The sequence below is a fragment of the Seriola aureovittata genome, chromosome 2 (assembly GCF_021018895.1).
Source record: "Seriola aureovittata isolate HTS-2021-v1 ecotype China chromosome 2, ASM2101889v1, whole genome shotgun sequence".
NCBI lineage: Eukaryota > Metazoa > Chordata > Actinopteri > Carangiformes > Carangidae > Seriola > Seriola aureovittata.
Window position 1 is genome coordinate 16212501 of NC_079365.1, and position 20436 is coordinate 16232936.

The 20436-nt window shown below is 40.3% G+C and overlaps 1 protein-coding gene across 15 annotated transcripts in view; it reads right to left on the minus strand.

Annotated features, from left to right (window-relative positions):
• The window catches only part of cacna1da (calcium channel, voltage-dependent, L type, alpha 1D subunit, a), a 69551-nt gene that overhangs the window by 24767 nt on the left and 24348 nt on the right, over positions 1-20436 (minus strand). For 11 of the 15 annotated variants that reach the window (XM_056394481.1, XM_056394446.1, XM_056394430.1 and 8 more), the window contains exons 4-20: positions 16669-16808; positions 13765-13937; positions 12976-13128; positions 10525-10721; positions 10020-10123; positions 8366-8535; positions 6725-6799; positions 5183-5270; positions 4806-4832; positions 4180-4340; positions 3382-3607; positions 2943-3150; positions 2181-2301; positions 1895-1982; positions 1752-1782; positions 1491-1645; positions 1250-1379 (exon numbers count right to left, since the gene is read on the minus strand). In XM_056394481.1, coding sequence (XP_056250456.1) covers positions 1250-1379; positions 1491-1645; positions 1752-1782; positions 1895-1982; positions 2181-2301; positions 2943-3150; positions 3382-3607; positions 4180-4340; positions 4806-4832; positions 5183-5270; positions 6725-6799; positions 8366-8535; positions 10020-10123; positions 10525-10721; positions 12976-13128; positions 13765-13937; positions 16669-16808 — 2247 coding nt within the window. The remainder of the gene's footprint in view (positions 1-1249; positions 1380-1490; positions 1646-1751; positions 1783-1894; positions 1983-2180; positions 2302-2942; positions 3151-3381; positions 3608-4179; positions 4341-4805; positions 4833-5182; positions 5271-6724; positions 6800-8365; positions 8536-10019; positions 10124-10524; positions 10722-12975; positions 13129-13764; positions 13938-16668; positions 16809-20436) is intronic. The other 4 variants (XM_056394500.1, XM_056394474.1, XM_056394494.1 and 1 more) reach the window with 1 other exon arrangement.

Consider the following 20436-nt stretch of genomic DNA (forward strand, 5'->3'; position numbering starts at 1 on the left):
AATATCAGTGCCTCAGGGTTTATTTAGACGACCGTACTGGTGTTTTTGCCTGTTTTAGCTCATAGAATATAAAAAGCATGTTCTTAACATTACTGCCAACCGAAATGCACAGTTCCATATCTCAGCTCATTTCAGAACAGCTGGAGATTAAGTAGGTATTCATCACTGTGATTAATTAATTATATTCATTTTTTTTAAAGCGTTGGATCCTCGGTGAGTTAATGCAGGCACCATTTGTAAAAACTCTCCTTCATGGTGCATTTAAGGGCGCACTGACATCTCAGATGTGTGAGTCACAAGCATTGCAGTTCATAAGCTTCACTGTTGGAAAAACAGTTCCAAGAGACAAAGGGATAGTGCGCATTTGGTAGTTTCTTAGATTTAAAAGGCTGCTGTTGCCTACCTAACCCTTAAATCATGAATGTAGAAACAGACCAGCAAGAACAGGGTGACCAGATGTCACCTTTATATACAGACAGACCATATTTTTAACTATTTGTCCTGGGTGTCCTGACAGGAACAGTCTTTGTCCTGACAATTAAACTGAATGTATGTTCTGGAAAAAATAACTGCAAGTAATCTTTGTGGAATATTTTGTCAAGGACAGGGTGGTGTACAAGGAAAAGAAATATTTTCTCTCTCTTTATATTTCACTCTTTCTCTTTTGCCCTCTCTGTGGTGTAAAGTGGAACCACAGCAGCAAAAATTACAGCTTTAGCCTCTCAACAGAAAACGACTCTTTGATTTATGGGCAGAGTTCAAACTCACAAACATGAATGCAAAAGATAAATGTGTCCTTTTCATACCAGTGACCCGATATTATTTTTTATCTGTTGACATCCTACAGAATGTTTCTTTGTGTAATGTTTTGCTAACTGTGACGTGTACTGTATAACTTTTTAGACAGATGTAACAGCAACAGATGTAGTTGCCTTTCTATTGCATATCAAATCTGTCTGTTAAAACACAGACATGATGGTAAGAATTCAATGAATAAACTTACATAACTGGTCCGTAGTAATGTAAAGTATGCAAGTTAAAATAAATCGGCTAAAACATACAAAACCGCGAGTGTGGTCATTTAAAGAACCAAAGATTTATGACAAAAAGTGCACTTCAAATGCTTAATTCACATTATTAGCGGAAAAGTGATTTATCAATAATGTCACTTCACCCACTTTTCTTTGCTTTCTTTTACACAGTCTTTTAGAAGCTTTGATGCATTTCTGTGGAAGGTTTGGAAACTTACAATATTGCGAGCCGAGAAGTTTCGGATCGGATCCTCGGCAGCGAGAGAGACGGAGCTGAGCATGATGAACACCAGGATGAGGTTGGTGAATATGTGATGATTGATGAGTTTGTGGCAAAACACTCGAAACCTGGAGGACAAAGGAAACAAAGCACAGCGGTTGACCTCAGTGTGATATGCGACGCTACCTGTTTGTATACAGGTGTGACGCGTGTGTGTGTGTGATGTCAGCGTGTCTTACGGGTTTGTGCTGCTGAAGATGAAGAAGGCACTTCCCTCTGGGATAGGAGTGATCTTCTCCTTCTTTACCAGCTCAGAGATGACTGGCCGAGGCCCCGATGGTACTTCTGGATCCTCCTCCTCCGCTGCTGTATCATCATTGTCCTCCTCCTCCTCCTTACAGTCAAGCAGACAGTGTGAAGTCGGTGTCAGTGTACTTAACATCTCAGACTGTAAAGATAAGTCACTTCATGATTCAGTGTTGGAAGGAAACTGAGAATACCTTTTCGTCTTTCTCATCATCTTTTTTGTCCCTGTAATAAACAGATTTTTTTTTTTTATGAATGATAGATATCTGAGCATTTAAAGCTAACATATAAAATGATATTTGTCACACAAAGACAAAGCAGGGGATCAAGTAGTCACTCTTTCTTGTCTCCTTCGTCTGTGTTGAGAGACTCTGCATCTGCCAAGTTGTCCACAGCGATAGCCAAGAAGACATTCAGCAGGATATCTGAGCAGAGTGTTCAGTAAAGGACAACTCTCCTGTTAAAACCGCCGAGTATAACAACACAGTTAGTTAGCAATGACTGAAACAAGATTAGCCATGTCATTTATACCAGTAAAATTACTCCAGCGACAAATTAAAACCACATTCTTGCTCAGAATATTTCCCGCACAGTGCATCACAAGTAGATGAGAGAGAGGATACAGTTTCCACAGATGAAGAGGATGATGAAGTAAAAGCACACAATCATCCCAGAGGAGGAAGGGCCTCCGTACGCCATGATCCCATCATACATAACAGCGTTCCAGTCTTCTCCGGTCAGGATCTAAAATCGATCATAACACTTAATTTTCCAAATCCCTGCTGCGTATCTATAATAAACATTTATAGATACTGTGCATCGTTTTGAGCAAAGTTAAAATCATGAAGATTTCATCCATACAGAGAATAGTGGAGTGACTGAGTGTCCTAAAAAATAAAATACTATACCTGACACAACATAACAAATACATAAAGGTACCGCTATTGCAGTCGTCCACTGCTTATGGTCCGACTGATACTGGACTTTTGATACTGGATTACTGTGACCAAGATATGAAGTGGGATATTTTTACGGTTGAAAAAAAATCCACTCGTCGCTGCTCTCTGGTGGTCAAACTATGCAATGGTGACAATGTAATTTCTAAACTACTTTAAACGTAGTTTGGCATTTCTGTGCTGCAGCTTCTTGTAACTTATCATGCAACACACACAGATGGCGATATGCCTGCCATCAGCTAATATCAGCCCATATATCAGACTGATTTATTGGTCTAGCTCTACTTCTCTTCTCTAGCCTTCAACACACCTCATACCATAATTCATTCTAAGTGTGTGTATTTTCCACCTCATGCGTGTTATCCAGATGGGAGTGACTGTGTTGTAGAGATGTGTCATAATCTGAACAGGAGTTGAAAATGTAAATACCTGAAACACAGTGAGAAGAGCTTGGGGAAAGTTGTCGAAGGTACTCCTCTTGGTCTGGGTTTCGTCAAAGTTGAACTTTCCACCAAACACCTGCATGCCCAGCAGGGAGAAGATGATGATGAAGAGGAAGAGCAGCAGCAGCAGGGAAGCAATGGACTTCATGGAGTTGAGCAGAGACGCCACCAGGTTACTCAGAGACTGCCAGTGCCTGCAAAGAAAGGTCAACCAAGAGAGGAGAGGAGAGACAGGTGATTAACTGAACACCACACATACACTGTGCACAAGCACGCACACACGCGCACACACACACACACACACACACACACACACACACACACACACACACACACACACACACACACACACACACACACACACACACACACACACACACACACACACACACACACACACAAACAGAGCAAGATACGGGTCATACCGTGTGACCTTGAAGATCCTCAGCAGACGGACGCAGCGGAACACAGAGATACCGAGGGGAGACATGATTTCCAACTCGACCAGAATGGTTTCAGTGATTCCTCCGCACACCACGAAGCAGTCAAAGCGGTTGAACAGTGAAACAAAATAGGCCTGTAGCCCCAGACTGTACATCTTCACCAACATTTCACATGTGAACAGGGCTAACAGCACCTTGTTGGCCACATCTGAAAGTCAGAAGATTAAAAAACACACGAATAAATGGAGAGAGGGATCAGGGGTTTAAAGTGTTGACATCTGTTTTGCTAGAAAAGATCTAAATTATTTGACAGCATAGAACTGTCAGAGCTTGTAAAACATTCAGATATAGCATGCTAAACAGATCACATAACCAAGTCTTACGGAATATTCTTTTTATTCAGTTCTCAGAGTCTAAACTCAGTGCAATAAAGATGCACAGAGATTTCAGCTGTGTCTTTTTCTATTTATGTACTACCATATTGAAAAGTGTTATATTTTCCTTTAATGGAATTTTGCCTTCATCTGATTGTGGCTCATGTAAAAATACTGGAAATGTTAAAATATGTGATCATCATAATGTGTAAAATTAAGAAAACTTAATTAACTTAACTTAATTGTGCTTCTCTGATGAAAATCTGTGTTTCAGCTTTATGAAAAAATCCTAACTAAAGGATTGCTAAAACTAGCAAAAACATAAAAAGTCGACTGTGATAATAGTAACAATGGATGCACATTTGGCCACTGTGGACTTTCATGAGCAGCCCAGTGTTGTTCATACCCTGCACTTGTGTCAGCCACAGGGGCTGGTTGTAATGCTCTGATGATATGGTGAGGGTGTTGAGGAACACCAGGATGATGACCAGCCAATAGAAAGGCACCGATTTGACAGCCAACCGGCACTTCCTGCGGCAGAACCTGTTCCAGCGGCGCCAGCGCCGACTGCAGGAGGGGAAAGCAACATTAATACAAACTACAACACTATTATGACTCACTTTGTGATTCAGAGGAACACATAACTTGTAATGTCCAAATAATATAATTAATACATCGCCTCAGTACTTTTTTAAAAGAAATCACAAAAGGTTTGTTTCCATTAATAATAAGAATGCAGTGGACTAAGGGCCATGAGGGATCTGCATCGATATATTTTTTGCAAGTCATACTGTACAGTAAATGAGCTGAAAAATACTGCGTAAGGCTACTCTCTAAAAATACCATATGGTACATGCTGACTTTATAAAAGCCGCTGATTTATCAGCCACCAGAAAAGTCTCATTAAAATACAGTAAAATGAAAGCCAAGCACTTAATAAAAAATAAAAATCTGTATAATCTAATGCAGGCACAAACTTATCCTAACAGCTGTATGCAGCATGCAGAGACACAGACCTACAAAAATACTGACCTGAACTTTGACTTCGAAATTTTTTGACTGAAAAGAAAAAAAGAATTTGTCAAAGTTTACAAATGCAGGGTGTTTGTTGAACAATGGAAAGTTGTTAGTAAGATTGCAAGATGAAGTAAGTAAGTAAGATGTTTGCTGTAATTATTTGACCACTTTTTTTTTTAACTACAAATCAAAAGGAAGAGAAAGAAGCACTAAAATGTATTGATGAGTGTTTGTGCTGGGAGCCTGTGATGTGAGAGACAGATGTTTTTTTAAAATCTCCGTAGCAACGGTTACACCACATGGGACAGCGATCTGATGTCCTGTAATTTAATGTGATAACGGTGCTGGTGTTTTTGAAGAGGTTTGTCGTGCATAGTGCTGTATCTTCTCACCACAGAGGTCCGCAGCATGGCGTCTTTTCATCTTCCCCGTTTTGGTTCTCGGTGTTCACGGACTCTGTTTCACTGGCTGGAACGCTCGCTGCAGCAGCAAATAAAACAGACACTTAAAAAAAAAAAAAATTGCATTTGCACATCACAGTGGCACAAGATTCTTCAGATAGAGAGTGTGCAGCGCATCCCAGCGGGAAGACGTGCGGAAAGAAATAAAACGGAGACTGCCTGCATCACATCAGGCAACTCTGACTTTGAGTTTCTTCAAAAAGAATCAAAAAGATGCAAAAAAGAAGATATCGTACAAAATTTAAATCCAAGTGCATTACAACTGTTTGAAAGTGATTTTAAAAAAGAATCTCTGAAAATCTCCAAAACCACAGTGCAACTACAAAACTACCTCACGAAAAAGAAGGCGCTTAGCACTGTGGCTGTGCATCACTGTCATCATCAGTATCATTTACCAAGTGCTGAAAGGGAGCTGACATGGGACAGGCGAGTGGACAGCTGCTCTACAGGGGCTGACTGATGCAGACAATGAGGAGCGAAGGGAAGAAAGGAGCAGGGTAAAGAGGACAGAGCTCTTAAAGCTGTCTCTGAAATGCTACACTCCAAATACTGCCGGTGCTTTAGAAAGACTGTCTGTGCAGACAGATGATGATTAACTGTGTGAAACGTCTCAGTGCTTTAACTCGTATGAGGGAGCGCGGTGTGTGTGTGCTGCCGCTGCTTAGCTTATGTAGACGTGTTGGCTTTGATTCCTGAGTGGTCGGACAGCTCTCAGCTCTGAAAATAGTGCTGACTGCCGGAGTAGTGATCTGGGTTTAGCCCTGTTTCCTATATTCACACTGAGCCCCAGCTTTTGAAATGGGACATGGGAAGGAAACAGGGCGTGCCTGCTATCAAACACAGCTGTATTACTGCTCCATATCTGACTCACTGACACAAGATAGGCTTTTTCATTTAGAGCCAGCGGACCTTTAAAAAAAGGGATAAAACAGGAGGAAAAAAGGGAGTAAACAAAAACTGAAAGGCTGTGATGCTCAAACACAAGGTTTAACACAATAGTTAAGCACATAGTGATGAGGTATTACACACACTGACACACACAGACTCACTCAGCAGGACTTTTTGGAACCTGCTGCTCATCTTTAAAATTGATATCCTAGTTTCCTGCACCATCTATTGTCCATTAACATATTTGTGAAGAACACAGCAGTGATTATAGACTAAGCGAATCTGATGGGGTTTTTTTTCTAGTGCAAAAGCAGTAGTTATCAGCAAATACAGTCAATTTTTATCTTTGTAAAAATAACATTCTACAGTTGTAATTATTTTTCTACATGAGATCAATTTGAGCATCAAACTCACACACACACGCGCGCGCACGCGCACACACACACACACACACACACACACACACACACACACACACACACACACACACACACACACACACACACACACACACACACACACACACACACACACACACACACACAAAATAGCTAGAGAACACTGGAGGGAAACCACAGGATTTACCATGAGTGTCGGACGACTGGCTGAACCACCCAAACCTTCCCTTCTTCTTCTCTGTAAGGTCAGCCAGAGTCACCCCTTCATGTGTAATGCATGCAAGCCCATGCATTCAGACACAACGGCACAGCAGAGGGACATGGGGAGGGGAGGGGCGAGAATGGGCTGCTATCAAAATGGGTCAGAGCACACAAGCACCACAGGACAACAACAGTATTCAAAATATCAATATCCAACAATGACAAGCGCAGCAGGAGCCACAGGGGCTGCAGACACTGAGGAGGGCAGAAGAACGACATGGAGAGCTGTTAGTCACAGGAAACGCCTGCAGGTGACAAGGCCCTGTACTAACATGTTACAGTGCAAATTAAAGCATTTGCATGCTAACATGTTAGTAGGGGCTCGTGTATCGTCAACAGAGACCAAAAGCCATGATGGATGTTGAAGAAAAGCAGTATGGACCTGCCTCCTCACAACACAGAACCTTTACCTTGCACTTCATGATAAATGTTAGCTGTAATGGTGCGACTGTAAATTAGAGAGTAAACATCGGACTTTACACAGTACATGAGGTATAACTGAAGGAAAAAACAGGTGGGAGAGGCAACAGTAAATGATACACAGTACATTAAAATGAGGGGAGCTTGTAATGAGCAGAGTGCAAAGAACAGAGATCCTATGCTCAACATATAAGGTGCAGCAGTCGCAGTTTCTCTGTTCTGCATCATGTGTGCTGCTTATATAAAGAGGATTTGGATTAAGAGTTTTTCTACTGCTCAAGTAATATGTTTTCTTTTTTCCTTCTCAGATAAATTCCAGTGGTACTCACAGCGTGCTCCACTTCCATCAGTGACAAACATTGACACATATCATATGTTAATATAGAACACCTCTAGGAAGAGACTCTTGTTCTCTCTGTCAATACATGCCTCTGTGTATACAGTATGTGTGCATGTATGTATTGTGTCTGTGTGTAGCCAAGAAAGGATCACAGACTACGCCACAAATATTGCTGATAATTCTGTGTTGTGTTATGTTACATTTCTAACTGTCGTTCTGCAGTTTGTGTGAGTGTAACTGACCTTTTACTGAGTGTTGCAAGGCTTACTCTGACCCATTAAGATTTGCATTAATTGCATAATAATTTACTGATGCTACTGTTGGTGGAGAAAGTTGAAATTCTCTCCTCAGGTGGATTTCTCCCTGCGTGACTGTTCATAAAATCTTGAGGTTAAAAGAAGAAAAGACTTGAGTGTAGTTTTAGATTAATGTCTTGGCTCTTTTTCCTTTAGAATGAATACCCTCTGTATCTGTGCTTGATCTGTCTCAGCACAATTGACCAGTTAACTGGGGCATAAGAAAAATAGAGCACATTACCTCCAAATAGAAACAGGAACTCAAGGAAAAAAAATATATTCTGTTTTAAACAGTGTTTATATATTTAAATATTTCTACTCCAGCGAGAAATCATCTTTTCGCTTCAACCCAGTATTCTGATTATGTAAAAATAGGCTTAATTATAATTATAGGAATCACAACCCTCTGTTGAGTAAAACAGTCGAACAGACCGAACAGTTTCGATCAGTCTGAAAGGCTCTTGCTTTACTCTCAACCACATGAAGGAGGGAGTGGGGGGAAGATGCTTACGGTTGCGCTTGCTCTCCTCATCGGCCTCATCCTCGTTGTCGGGGTCGATGTCTTCAGCCTGAGTGATCCAGTCCAGGTAACCCTTCAGATCCTCCTCCAGCTGCTGCTTCTCACGCAGCTTCTGGAAGTCTCCACGAGCTTTGGCCTTTTCTCTCTCCTTGGAGAACTCTCTGGGGTTGCAGAAGCACAGACACAGACGAAACACGCAAACACGTACAAGTACACAGGAGTGCATAAATGACCAAAAAACACACACAAAAAACAAAGAGCGCACACTTTCACAGCAAAACTACAAGATGGAAATACACAATTCTTCCCTCCTAAACTTTAAACCTGGGACAACAGGCGGCTTTTCACTCTACTGAAATAAGATATCCCGGGTTTGTATTTCCTGAACATTCTCCTTGTCCGTATTGTGTTCTACATATTCACATACTTCAATCAAAGCCTTTCAATGCCCTGTGTGTTTTTCTGAAACCTAGCCACTGGAGGGAGATGTACACCTTTGAAAGACCACACAGTGCTATATTTAGAGCCTGACAGTACAGTAGCGTATCCTTCAGGGCGAACATCTTAATCATACACAAAAGGCAATTTAGGTAGACAGATGGTTTCAAGAGACATGCAACATTTGCACAGCATCTGAATTCATAGATTATATAAAACAACTACTGTGGAGACTGCAATATGTAAGCGTCCTGTAGACAGGAGGTAAATACTGTGTACGCAGTGCATGGTGGGATATTGTCATTACTAAGAAAAATATGTATTTAAGCTGTGATGGTTAAAAAAGTCAAACATGTGAGAAGAACTGACACAAAAACAAAAATACCTGATGGCAAGAAGGCATCACAGTAGCATTTTTAAGAGCGCATTTAGAAAGTTGATAATAGACTCAATAATCTCAAGCGGCCGACTGAGGAGTGTCTGAGTTGATGATTATGTTAACCTTGTTGGCTTTTTTCAAAATCAGGCTTTGCCGGCTGGTCAACCATCCAGAGTTAATTCTACTATAATACCCCACCCCCACTCCTCAGAGCTGGGAAAGCAAACTGGGGTTTGAGAAAGCTTAGGAGCGCAGAGGGAGTGAAGGGCGAGGAATAAGATTAATTTCTCTCTCAGGAGGTTGGGTGGGTTGGGGATGGGGTGGGGGAGGAAACACTCACTTTGCAGTTGCTGTGGAAAGGACGTGATAATTTGACATCCACAGAGGTCAGAGAATATACATTTATCTTGAGGGCCTAACACAGAGTAACCAATCATTGGTTTATTATCTCAAAATGTTTGTATAAAGACCGTCAAGATCTGCGTACTTCCCACATCCCAAGAATTTTCAGCATAGAACAAACTAATTCGTAGGCTAATGCTACTTACAAAACACAGCAAGCAGTGCAGGGTACACAACAACCCACAGCATACACACACTGCAGACCAAAACCACTGCACAGGTTGCCTCTTACCCGCTTAGCACACCTAACACAAGGTTTAACACGAAAAAGGAGCCCAGTATGATCAGGCTAACGAAATAAATCCAAGGTGTCTCCCATCCAATGGCGTCATTGACCTACAGGAGCCAAACGTAGCTGGTTTACAGACAGAAAACACACACAGGCACAGAGAACCTCCAGCCTTCAACCAAGAGGAAAGTGCTTACCCGCTCAACACACCCAAAACCAGGTTAAGAACGAAAAAGGAGCCGAAGATCACAAGACTGACAAAGTACACCCATGGAAGCTCAAAGCCCATAGCATCGTTCATCTGGAGGAGCATTGCCATGGAGGAAGGAGAGGAGGGGAAGAGAGGAAGAATGAAGAGAAAGAAAAGAGTGAAATAAGCTGTTAAAGCTAGAAACTGTCAGACGAGAAGAACAGAACAAGAGTTAAATCGTAGATTTTTCACCAGACCAGGAAAAATAGAGATTTTGCAGGAATAGTGCAAGGATAGCATCATGTTGTTACACGAGTTGTTGAATGCATTCAATCATTTAGTCAATCAATCATATCAGAGTGATAAGGGCTGCCTCAGGAAAATATCAGCAGCCTCATCATCAGAGTGTCAGTCACATTACTGTTGTGTGTCTGATCTGAACAGACATTTAAGGCTGAAGGCGTGTGACAGTCACAGGTTAGTGAACTGGGAGGACAGAGCCAGGAACTCACCCAGTACAGCACGTCTGTCCAGCCCTCCATGGTGATACACTGAAACACTGTCAGCATAGCAAACAGGAAGTTGTCAAAGTTGGTGATGCCACCGTTGGGACCTTGCCAGCCTTCCCTGCACTCTGTGCCGTTGATGGGGCATTGGCGCCCGTGCCCTGAGATCGCACACGGAGCTGGTTCCTCCTCTGCTATCGCATCTACAGAAAGAGAAGAAAAATCAGTTTGAAGTAATCAGAATGTATTTTATGTAAATACTGAAAATCACTGCATTTGACCCCCATCATGTTTACAATATACAGAATATGCAGCCCACATTCATTTCTTTATTGTCTTTACATTAAAATTTTCCGCCACTTTTGTCTTTTAACTTTAGACTAATCATTTAACTTTGGGTTGAGAAAAAACGATTCTCCGATTAAAATCGATTTTCATTTGAACAATCCGATATGGATTCATAAAACACGAGATCGATCTTTTAATATACGTCTTCTACACTCTCCTGTGGATGTGTGAAGATGTCACGACGAGATCTGATCAGGTGACTGTAGGTGTAATCAGAGAAAGTAGAGAAACCGAGACGCTTCATTTCCGTTTATTTCCTGTATCTGTGTGACGTGAGTTGTATGTTGACGGAGACATCGGCATGATGTCCCGCCCCTTTTTTTCTCAAGGTGATGAAATAAAAATATCCACAGTTCACATCCAGTTGAAATGTTTCTAAATCCAATCATCACGTTGTACCATAGGTGCGCTCCAGTACGTAAACAAAGAGCACTGCACGTCTAATAATGAGAGACGAGCAAAGGAAAAACTATATGTAAGATGTGCAAGAAGCCGTGTGCACCTGTTCATACAGAGTGTAGCCGGTGCACTAAGGTACAACGTATATTACACATATTATTTCTTGAGGTATGTGTCTAAACTGTTGGTCACGTTCAACAGACAGTGCATTGATGTAACGGCTAACTGCTGTCAATTCATAATATAAGCATTCATGTTTTTAATAATGCACCAGGTTAGAGGAACCAATTACAGCATTAATTCTCTGAGAATCTCATATCCAAGAAAAAAATTGATATTGTAGATGAAATATCTCAAACTGAATCAATATCGAATTGATTCGAATCGGGAATCGAAACCTTGTGAATCAGGAAATCAGTGGCAATAAACACCAGATATGACCAGCAGCACTCTGATTTACTGCAGCGCCTCACAGCAAAATGATTCTTTCTAAGCCTAAAATAAAGGGTGACCTGGTGGACAAATAGTTCAGAGGTGTTTTCTAATTGAGTGTAATGTGACTGCCTGAGGTATGTACTTTACTTGACTATTTCCATTTTGTGCTACTTCAGACTTCTCCACTACACCACAGTCGTTTTTAACCGTTTTGTGTTGAGACCTCTTGTATAAAATCAGTACATACTGTAGGTGTGGCTCCTTGTCATGTTAGCCATTATTTCTCATAAACACAAAGATTAGAGAAAAGTCCAAAATATGAAAACAGTTTTGTGTATCAGAAGTTTTTTCTTCTTTTCTTTCCCATTAATCATCTCACAACAGCTCGGACTTATCTCTTGACCTTTCGGAGGGGCTCAATCTCCTGGTTAGGAACCACTGAACTTCACTACCAAACTGTAAAGTAGTTAAAACCAGCTCCATGTCAACCAACTACAACAATAAAATACACTGACGCATCAGTATTAACAATCTTTAAATGTCAGTCACAGGTCTTTTTACTGAAGTACGATATCAAATGACTTTAACTTGTAATGGAGTATTTTTACATTGTCTTATTTTTACTTAATGCCAAGTGTTTAAGCAGCCCCCGTTGGAGAGAATAACCTGGCCAGGTTGAGTTTTGAAGAGACTTGCATTTTATCACCCACACGGTACGTGACATCCACAGACATGCTGTGAAAAAATAAACGATGAAGCAAAACAGCAAAATGTGTTTTTAGACAGAAACACACAAGCTGTGTAAACTTTGCTGTTTGTAGAAACTGATACGCTGTGGGAGTGTGTCCTTTTTGTCATTGTGTTGAAACCAGAAATACAGTGATCAAGTTTTTTCCCCCATTTGACGCAAAATGATTTCAATAATATTATGAGAGCTCCAGGGTGAAAAAAGTTTCTGTTTTTCAGTTTGTGCAAAGTGTAATGCACAAAAGCTATTATGTCAACTTGCCTTGACAAATGTGGAAAAAAAAATCCTTTGTACACCTGCTCAGCTGAGTACACGTGCTGTCAGATTAAAAATCAGGCTTGTTTCCCCTTTATTATCAAATTGAAATGCCTGTTGGTATTTGTTGAAAATCAGTGCACAGTACTTTTTAGGTCAGGAGATTTTACACGTAGAACAACTGCTTATTATAATTTTTAAAATGCACAATGTACCAATACTAAAAGGTTGATTTGATTCCAAGTGTAAAAGACACAATCAAGAGGGCGTACCTGAGCCAGGAATAAAGCAGGTTGCGTGCATTTTGCCAATGAAAAGCTCCAGGCCGATAATAGCATAGATGATAATGACAAACAAGACCAAGAGGGCAATGTGAAGGAGAGGGACCATGGCTTTAATGATGGAGTTCAACACCACCTGTAAACCTATGCAAAGAAGAAAACAGAGACATTATATGAAGCCGGGCTGTACTTTTACAAGTGTATGCACATTAAGAACTCAGTGGCCTCTTCCCTATTCCCGTTCTTACAACTAAAAACTCAAGAGTCCCTAGATGATCCAGCTGTCAACCCTGTTTGCTATGTATTCCTGTTTACTTTCGAACCGCCTAAATGCAGTTTAATCATTCAATTTCATTAATCAAAAACATTAAAGTGTGCAACAACACCGTATTCTGCATGTTTTTCCTACTTTCATCACTGTCATGAATCAGTGCTGCTTTATCTACAAGTTTGAAACTACTTTCGGTATATACTTCAGTACATGTAGAACCACATTTAGATCAGAAAATGTGTCAGAAGTGTTTACTCTGAGTTTGTTTGTTTCTATCACACACAGAGCTCATGTCTCTAGGGCGCTGATGTAGAACTTGAGCAGATGAAAAACAGTCCTCAGGGATGGAACATAGACCATCTGGACCCTACCCTTACTGGGAAGAAGGACTGAGACCATTATACAATATATACAGAAAATATGTAGCAAATGCTATGTACTGGGTTACACTGGGTTAACATATGTTGCATGTGTGATGGTATGTGGAGCTCAGCAGCTCTTGTTCTTACTGGGTACTCCTGAGACCAGCCGCAGGGGTCGCAGCACACGGAAGGCTCGAAGGGCTTTAACATCAAATCCACCTGGTTTACCCCCATGCCCGTGCATCGCCGGGATTTCTTTATCTCCCTCACCATCTCCCTTCTCCTCTTTGGTCAAAAGCTCCAAGACAACACTGAAGAGTCTGTCAGAACAAAACAAAGAGAAGAAAGTCACAGTATTATTGTGATAAGGAAAGCATGTGAGTGTTGAGTGAACGGTGCACTGCGTTTCCAGAGCAGCCTTATCTCATGTTATTAGAGCTGAAGTGAGTAGCCGGTTGATCAATTAGTCATTTGACAGAAATTTAATCAGCAACTGATTTGATAATTGATAATCGATTCCACGTGTTCCAAGTGTGTTTGTCATACGTGATACTGAACTAAATGTCTGGGTTTTGGAGTGCTAGTTGATGTCACCCTGGGCTCTGCAAATTAAACTCTGCGTTTTACACTATTTTCTGACATAATGAGTGTACTGTGATAAAATCTACAAGCTCAGTATTTGTTAATACCAAACAATTAATCACTTTCCTCAATGGCTTTAAACTTCAAAAATCCATGATTTGTCTTCCATTCGTTTCTGCTGGTAGCTCCCACTTTCAGTGTCTTCACCAGCAAACAGTTGTATTAATAAGAGTACTACACATATATCAAATATAGTGCACCTTTTAATAGTGGTATAAAAAATGGTTACGAAACACATATTAGGATTAACTGCCTTGTAATTTTGAGAATTTGACAAAATTATGCCAGTTATTTCTTTTCCTTAGCAGATTATTACTTACAGTACTACACTAAACAAAAGCCTCTCAGTATAAAGCCAGGGCCAAAGCTGAGAGTGCAGGCCAATGTTGCAGCATCTCACCTCCTCTGGCTCAATGCCCATTTTAAGCATATAAGTAGCATGTTTGTATACAACAGATAAATGTACCACAAACAGTCTCCCACTGCAAGCCTAAATTAAAACCAGCAGTGAACGAATCTCTCGCCATGACAGTGGACGCTTCATTACAGTCAGTTAGACATCCCTCACCTAGCCTAGAGGGGAAATCATCTCGACACATCACATCAAAGCTGTGGACTAAAAGTGGTGAATGAAGCTGCCGATAGGGGCTGGAAGGAGTTCTGAGGGCCTATAAGCACAGTCTGCTCAGACTTATGTTACACTGACTCACAGCTGTAAGATTGACCGCCTGCCACTCGGGTTTCATTACTCATCCAGTCATGTTCAAACGAAAACCTTTCACATATCAATACCTTTTTTTACTGAACATACCTTAGGAGACCCGCTTTCACAAAAGTGATATATCACCAGTGAAGTCAGATTATGTTTCCCAGTGTCTCTCCTCACTATTTAAAAGACAGTTGAAGTAATTTTACATGTTTTCGCCCCATTGCAACAAATCACTCTGTTTGGTTCTGGGAGAACAGTGGGTTCATCTACAAAAAGACATATACCGCAGCTGCTCTATGGGAGTGGTGAGAGTGAACCAAAACCACAAAAATTACCTACATTGTACATTATACATTATTTGTAGAAAACAGAACGGCATTGCCCTTTACAAAACAAGCTTCCTTTGTCATGATTACTCACCTCCACTTCAAACTTGTATACTCAAACTTTAAAAACGTCCCTTTTTTCTGATACATTCAATGAATGTTCTTCTATGTGACCTTACTGGTAATTTTTTCTTCATCGCAAAACTAATTTACACTACATTAATAAATCTTAAATACATTTTCCACCACTTGGTTTTGACTTTTTTCTCCATCAGATAATTAAAGAAAAGAGGCTTTTTACTGCAAAATTATACCTTACAAGCCTTTTTCTTGCATTTCAACATGTTTCTCTCAATGAAGATCAGAGTTACATTCACATCCTTCATAAAGCACAAGTGAACCATATCTTGCACCCTTTTTCTTTCTTCTGTAAAACCATAATGTGACCTCCTATAATCTATGAAGACACAAACATACTGAAGCCTGTGGTGAAGTGGGCTGAACCTTGACCTTTGACATGGATTTATAAAACTGTTTCAGAGCCATACTGAGTTATATTTTCACATCAGCTACTGGCAGTATTATCTTGGTGTGCCATTTCAGTGATTTAGCAGCAACGGTCACTCTCCACAGCAGGAGCAGCCGTCTTTGCATTTGACTGCATAGCAGATCAACCTTGCATGCTGCATACAGACAGAGATCTGACCCAGCTACCCAGTGGACTGTGTGTATTAGAGGAGCGATAGAGACAAGAGAGAGAAGAAGGAAGATAGAGGAGAGAAAAAAGAAGGTGTGATAAGGATGAAGATAATAAGAGGAGAGTGTGCAGGAGATAAAAATGAGGGCGGCATGAGGTGGGGAAGTGTAAATCATGAAGTACAACCATTTGAGAGATCAAAATGGAAGGGGGGAGTAATAAGAAAGAGCTGCAGAGACAAAGCAGAGCAGGACGGGAGAATGTGAGCGAAAGACAGTCAGTGAGAGGAGAGGAGAGGGAACGATGGGAGGGAGTGTTGGAGAGGAGATGAAGTATGGAGAGATGGTGACTCACTCCAGTAGTGGTAAAGCTCTGATTTATTCTCTCTGTCTTTTCTGGGTCATATACTGTGGGTGTATGAGGGTCTCTATTAGCACTTGGCCACTTGGAGCAGAGGCTTAAGCAACTTTAACTGTAACACTGACTGCCTCTCTCACAAACACTGTAAACTGCAACTGTCAAACTGAGATCAAAGTGCAAATTCAAAGACCATTACTAAAATAACCAGACCTCATGACCTGGTCTGCAAACAGATATATCTAATAAGACATGTATTAGGGCAGACACTACGTTTCCTTAAAATAAATTAATTGAAATAAGTGAACTTGAGGACTTACCCTATGACAACAATGACGAAATCCAGCATGTTCCAACCATTCCTCACGTACGCGTTCTGGTGCATCACCAAACCATAAGCAATAATCTTCAGAAAGGTCTCAATTGTGAAAATGATGAGGAAGGCATACTCAACTGTTTCCTATGGACACACAAACAGAGAAAAGAGAACAATAGATTGTTAATAGGAACTAGATATCATTGATTATCATAAAAAAACACGAGCATGATATTAATACCGTGTGTCGGATGGACAACACACAGCGGCACAAACACTTGAGGACAGAATATACAAGTACACACAGACACAAATGGATAAACAGATTAATGTGATGTGAGCATTAATGTGCATAATAAAGTATAGAAAAAGAAACGTTCCGTAGAAACACCAGGGACAATGATGGAAATAAATCCAGGGCAATATTGGGTTACTGCCCCCAACATACAGCATAATTCTTCCCAATCTACAGTGTTATTTTTGTACTCATTGTGTCCTAGTACACTTACTGTTTCATAATGTTAACAGTATAAATTCTCTTTAAATTCCTCCCAAATACCAGATTATTGCTGAGTAGGTCATTGATACCTGTTCATCAACAAATGCCATGGCTGGATTAAACTCTAAGGACAAAAACTTTTTGTTGGACCCCTACAGACCTCCATGGCAGTTTCATAACTTCCTCAGACACGTAGAATTAAACCAGAACTCTAGAGATAAAATTACTAGTTTTAATTCATTTTGGTAATGGATTAATAATTAAAGTCTTTTTTTAAAGCAGAAAATGCAAAAAATGTATCCTATTCTAACTCAAATGTGAATATTTGCTAATTTTTCTATATATATTGTAGTAAAATGAATAACGTTAAGTTTTGGACTCTTGGTTGGATAAAACTAGACATCTGAAGACATCACCTCGGCCTTTAGGGAATTGTTTAATTCATTCATTCATTCCTTATAAATTAATAAATTCCTTATAAATTGTCACACTAACACACAGATAATGAAAATAACAGTGGGGAACCATCAGGGCCTTCTAGGCAGCGTTTTAAATGTTATATTTAATCTCTTTCATTTGATAATTATTCTCTTCAAATTCTAATTTTATAATTATTCCCTTCTAATCCTAATTTTAGCCTCATTTTCTATCAAGTTTTCTTCAGAAATGAAACGGTTACTGTCCTAAAACCATGAACATAGTTATCCAATCAGATTTCTTTTTTTGTTTTTTGTTGTCCTTAGGCAGAGAAAAGGTTAGCTGGCTCACTCATTGGTGATGACTTCATAACTGGTGGCCTGAAGCCCCTATAGCTGCATGTGTTTGTTTACAAAGTGGCAGGTGAATTGACCAATCAGGTTTTAATCTATAGTGAGTGGGACCAAAAATCACTTGAAGGCTCAAGGGGCTTAAGCTAGCAGATTAATGACTTCAGTCAGTCAGACAACAGTCACAGAACAACTGGCAAAGTAATCAGACTGTCTGCAATTTTCCTTCACATCACAATATTCAAAATTCAGAATCAAATACTTTTATGAAAAGCACTTTTGGTTTATTTGATATGCGAACCCTTACAGACTTAAGGAATATAAATAGTTTGTGAAAAGACAGACAATCTGACTGCACAGCTTCAAACATATGGAGTCGCCACCATTTTGCCGTCTTGCTGGTTTGCGATGCCGGTAAATCTGAATTAATCATACTTTTGTACTCATGGTTTCTGTAAAATGAACTGAGCTAACGATGTGTATGTCAATATTGGCAAAAGTTTAGGCATTTATATCTTTATGTGTGTTGCTACACTGTTTTGCATGAGTTTTCCACTGGTCACCAGCAACAAAGATGAAAAGAGCTGTTAGCTGCCGTGCAGACTGGTAAAATGGATCTGTCGCATCTCACCCCGATAAAACTCACGGCTCGCCACTGGAAAATAATCATTGGTTCTAGCTCCACAGTACTCCTTTAATAGTAATTTCCCCCTGCTTTTCTGAATGTTTACTTTAGATAAAACACATAAGCACATTACAAATTACAATAATAACAGGTTTAAAACAAACAAAATTATTAAGTCATTGACACACTGCCCGTTTATAAAGCCTGGGCCACAAGATTCAGTAATGAAGGCCATGAAGATGCAGATGCACAGTACAACCAGTGAACTTGTAGCTTTTGGGGCCCCTTATTTCTTGACTTCACATCTTATTCTTTTGTACTTTTTCGCTGCTTCATTAGTGCAAAAACTTAACACTGTAAATTTGTATTATTTTTATGAACACTTTACAATGTTAACAATGAACCAATACAAAAACAAAATAAAAGGTGAATGTTGTTACATAAATAACACAGAGATGAGCTCAACAAATGGGATCACACACATAGCTACATACACACGCACACACAGATATTTTTGGATTGGCCGGTCAAGCCTGTTGAGCCCAAGACTACAAGCGTGACTCTAGACAATCTAGTTTATCAGTGTCACACGTTGATTTTCTTGTACATTTAAAAACCTATTGAATATAAGTAAAAACACTAATTCAGTTATAATGTGTCTCTCTAAAGTATTGAACAACATCGCTTAACCGGAGCAGCAAAATTTCACCTTGTCCTGACCTCATTCTGATCTGCTTTGGTTCTCACACTTTCCAACACTTGTCCCAGCACATATTCACAGAACAGCATGGAGACTTTTACAATCACTCAGACCAGGTGCACAAGAGTATTTGCAATTTCATCCAAGGTGAGAACAGTAAAATGTCAGTGTTTTTTTTTTTTGGGGGGGGGGTTTATGTAGAACCCTGTAATCTCATATTAAGACTGAAAAATCCAGATGCTTTGTTTTTGTGTTAAATCTTTACGGCCCTGACACACCAAACACTGGAGCAAATAAAGGTAGACTGGTCAAACGTTTTGCCATTGTCTTTTGAAGACAAAGAATACAGTGGACATACAGCTGACATGATTGTACCTTCTGAACTTCTATGACAGGAAATAACTAGTCAGCAGGCTGAATATTAATTGAGAATATGTGCCAACAAGGTAGAAAGTTGCTTGGCTATGCACAGGTGTTGTCAGCCAGTAACCTTTTGCAACTCAGCATCATGCCTTTGCAGAAGAAGAAAAGGTAGGAGCACAAACAAAAAGAATACAGCACAAAAAGGGTGAAAACTCTTCATTCACGAGGCTGAAATATCAGTCAGAGAGCTCTCAGGGCTTGAATGTATCTGAGTGATGCAGAGGTTAAAAAGAGGACAAACACACTTTGAATAAAATGGCTGTTTTTAGAGGATATATAGAGATTAGAGCCAGTGATGTAACTCAACATTGCGCCTTTCACCAGTTGTTTCAAAGACAGAGAGAACACAGGAACACTAAGCCATCGGGTTGAGGTCGACTGGGAGTGAGGCTGAAAGCAGAGGCACACAAAGGTGGTATGTGTATGTTAGAGCAGTGAGAAGTGTGAGATGCTGGAGGTGGACACACCACAGGGTGACTCAGCTGTTTAGGACAGTCCTGGGACCTCCCTGGAGACATGAAACCAGAGAGAGGACCTCTTCATCCTTTATGCATGAGGCAGGTCAACGGAAGCTCTGCACACAGGCTGGTATTTGTAATATCAGTCCACCAGTACAACCCAACACTGACTGTCTCAGGCACCGTCATTTAACTTTTCACATGGGAAGCCCATTGAATTCTTATAATGTACAATACCTGTGAATAACGGTCAGGGCCTTGTGGGCCTCAGCATTTTAAATGTTACATTTAATCTCTTTC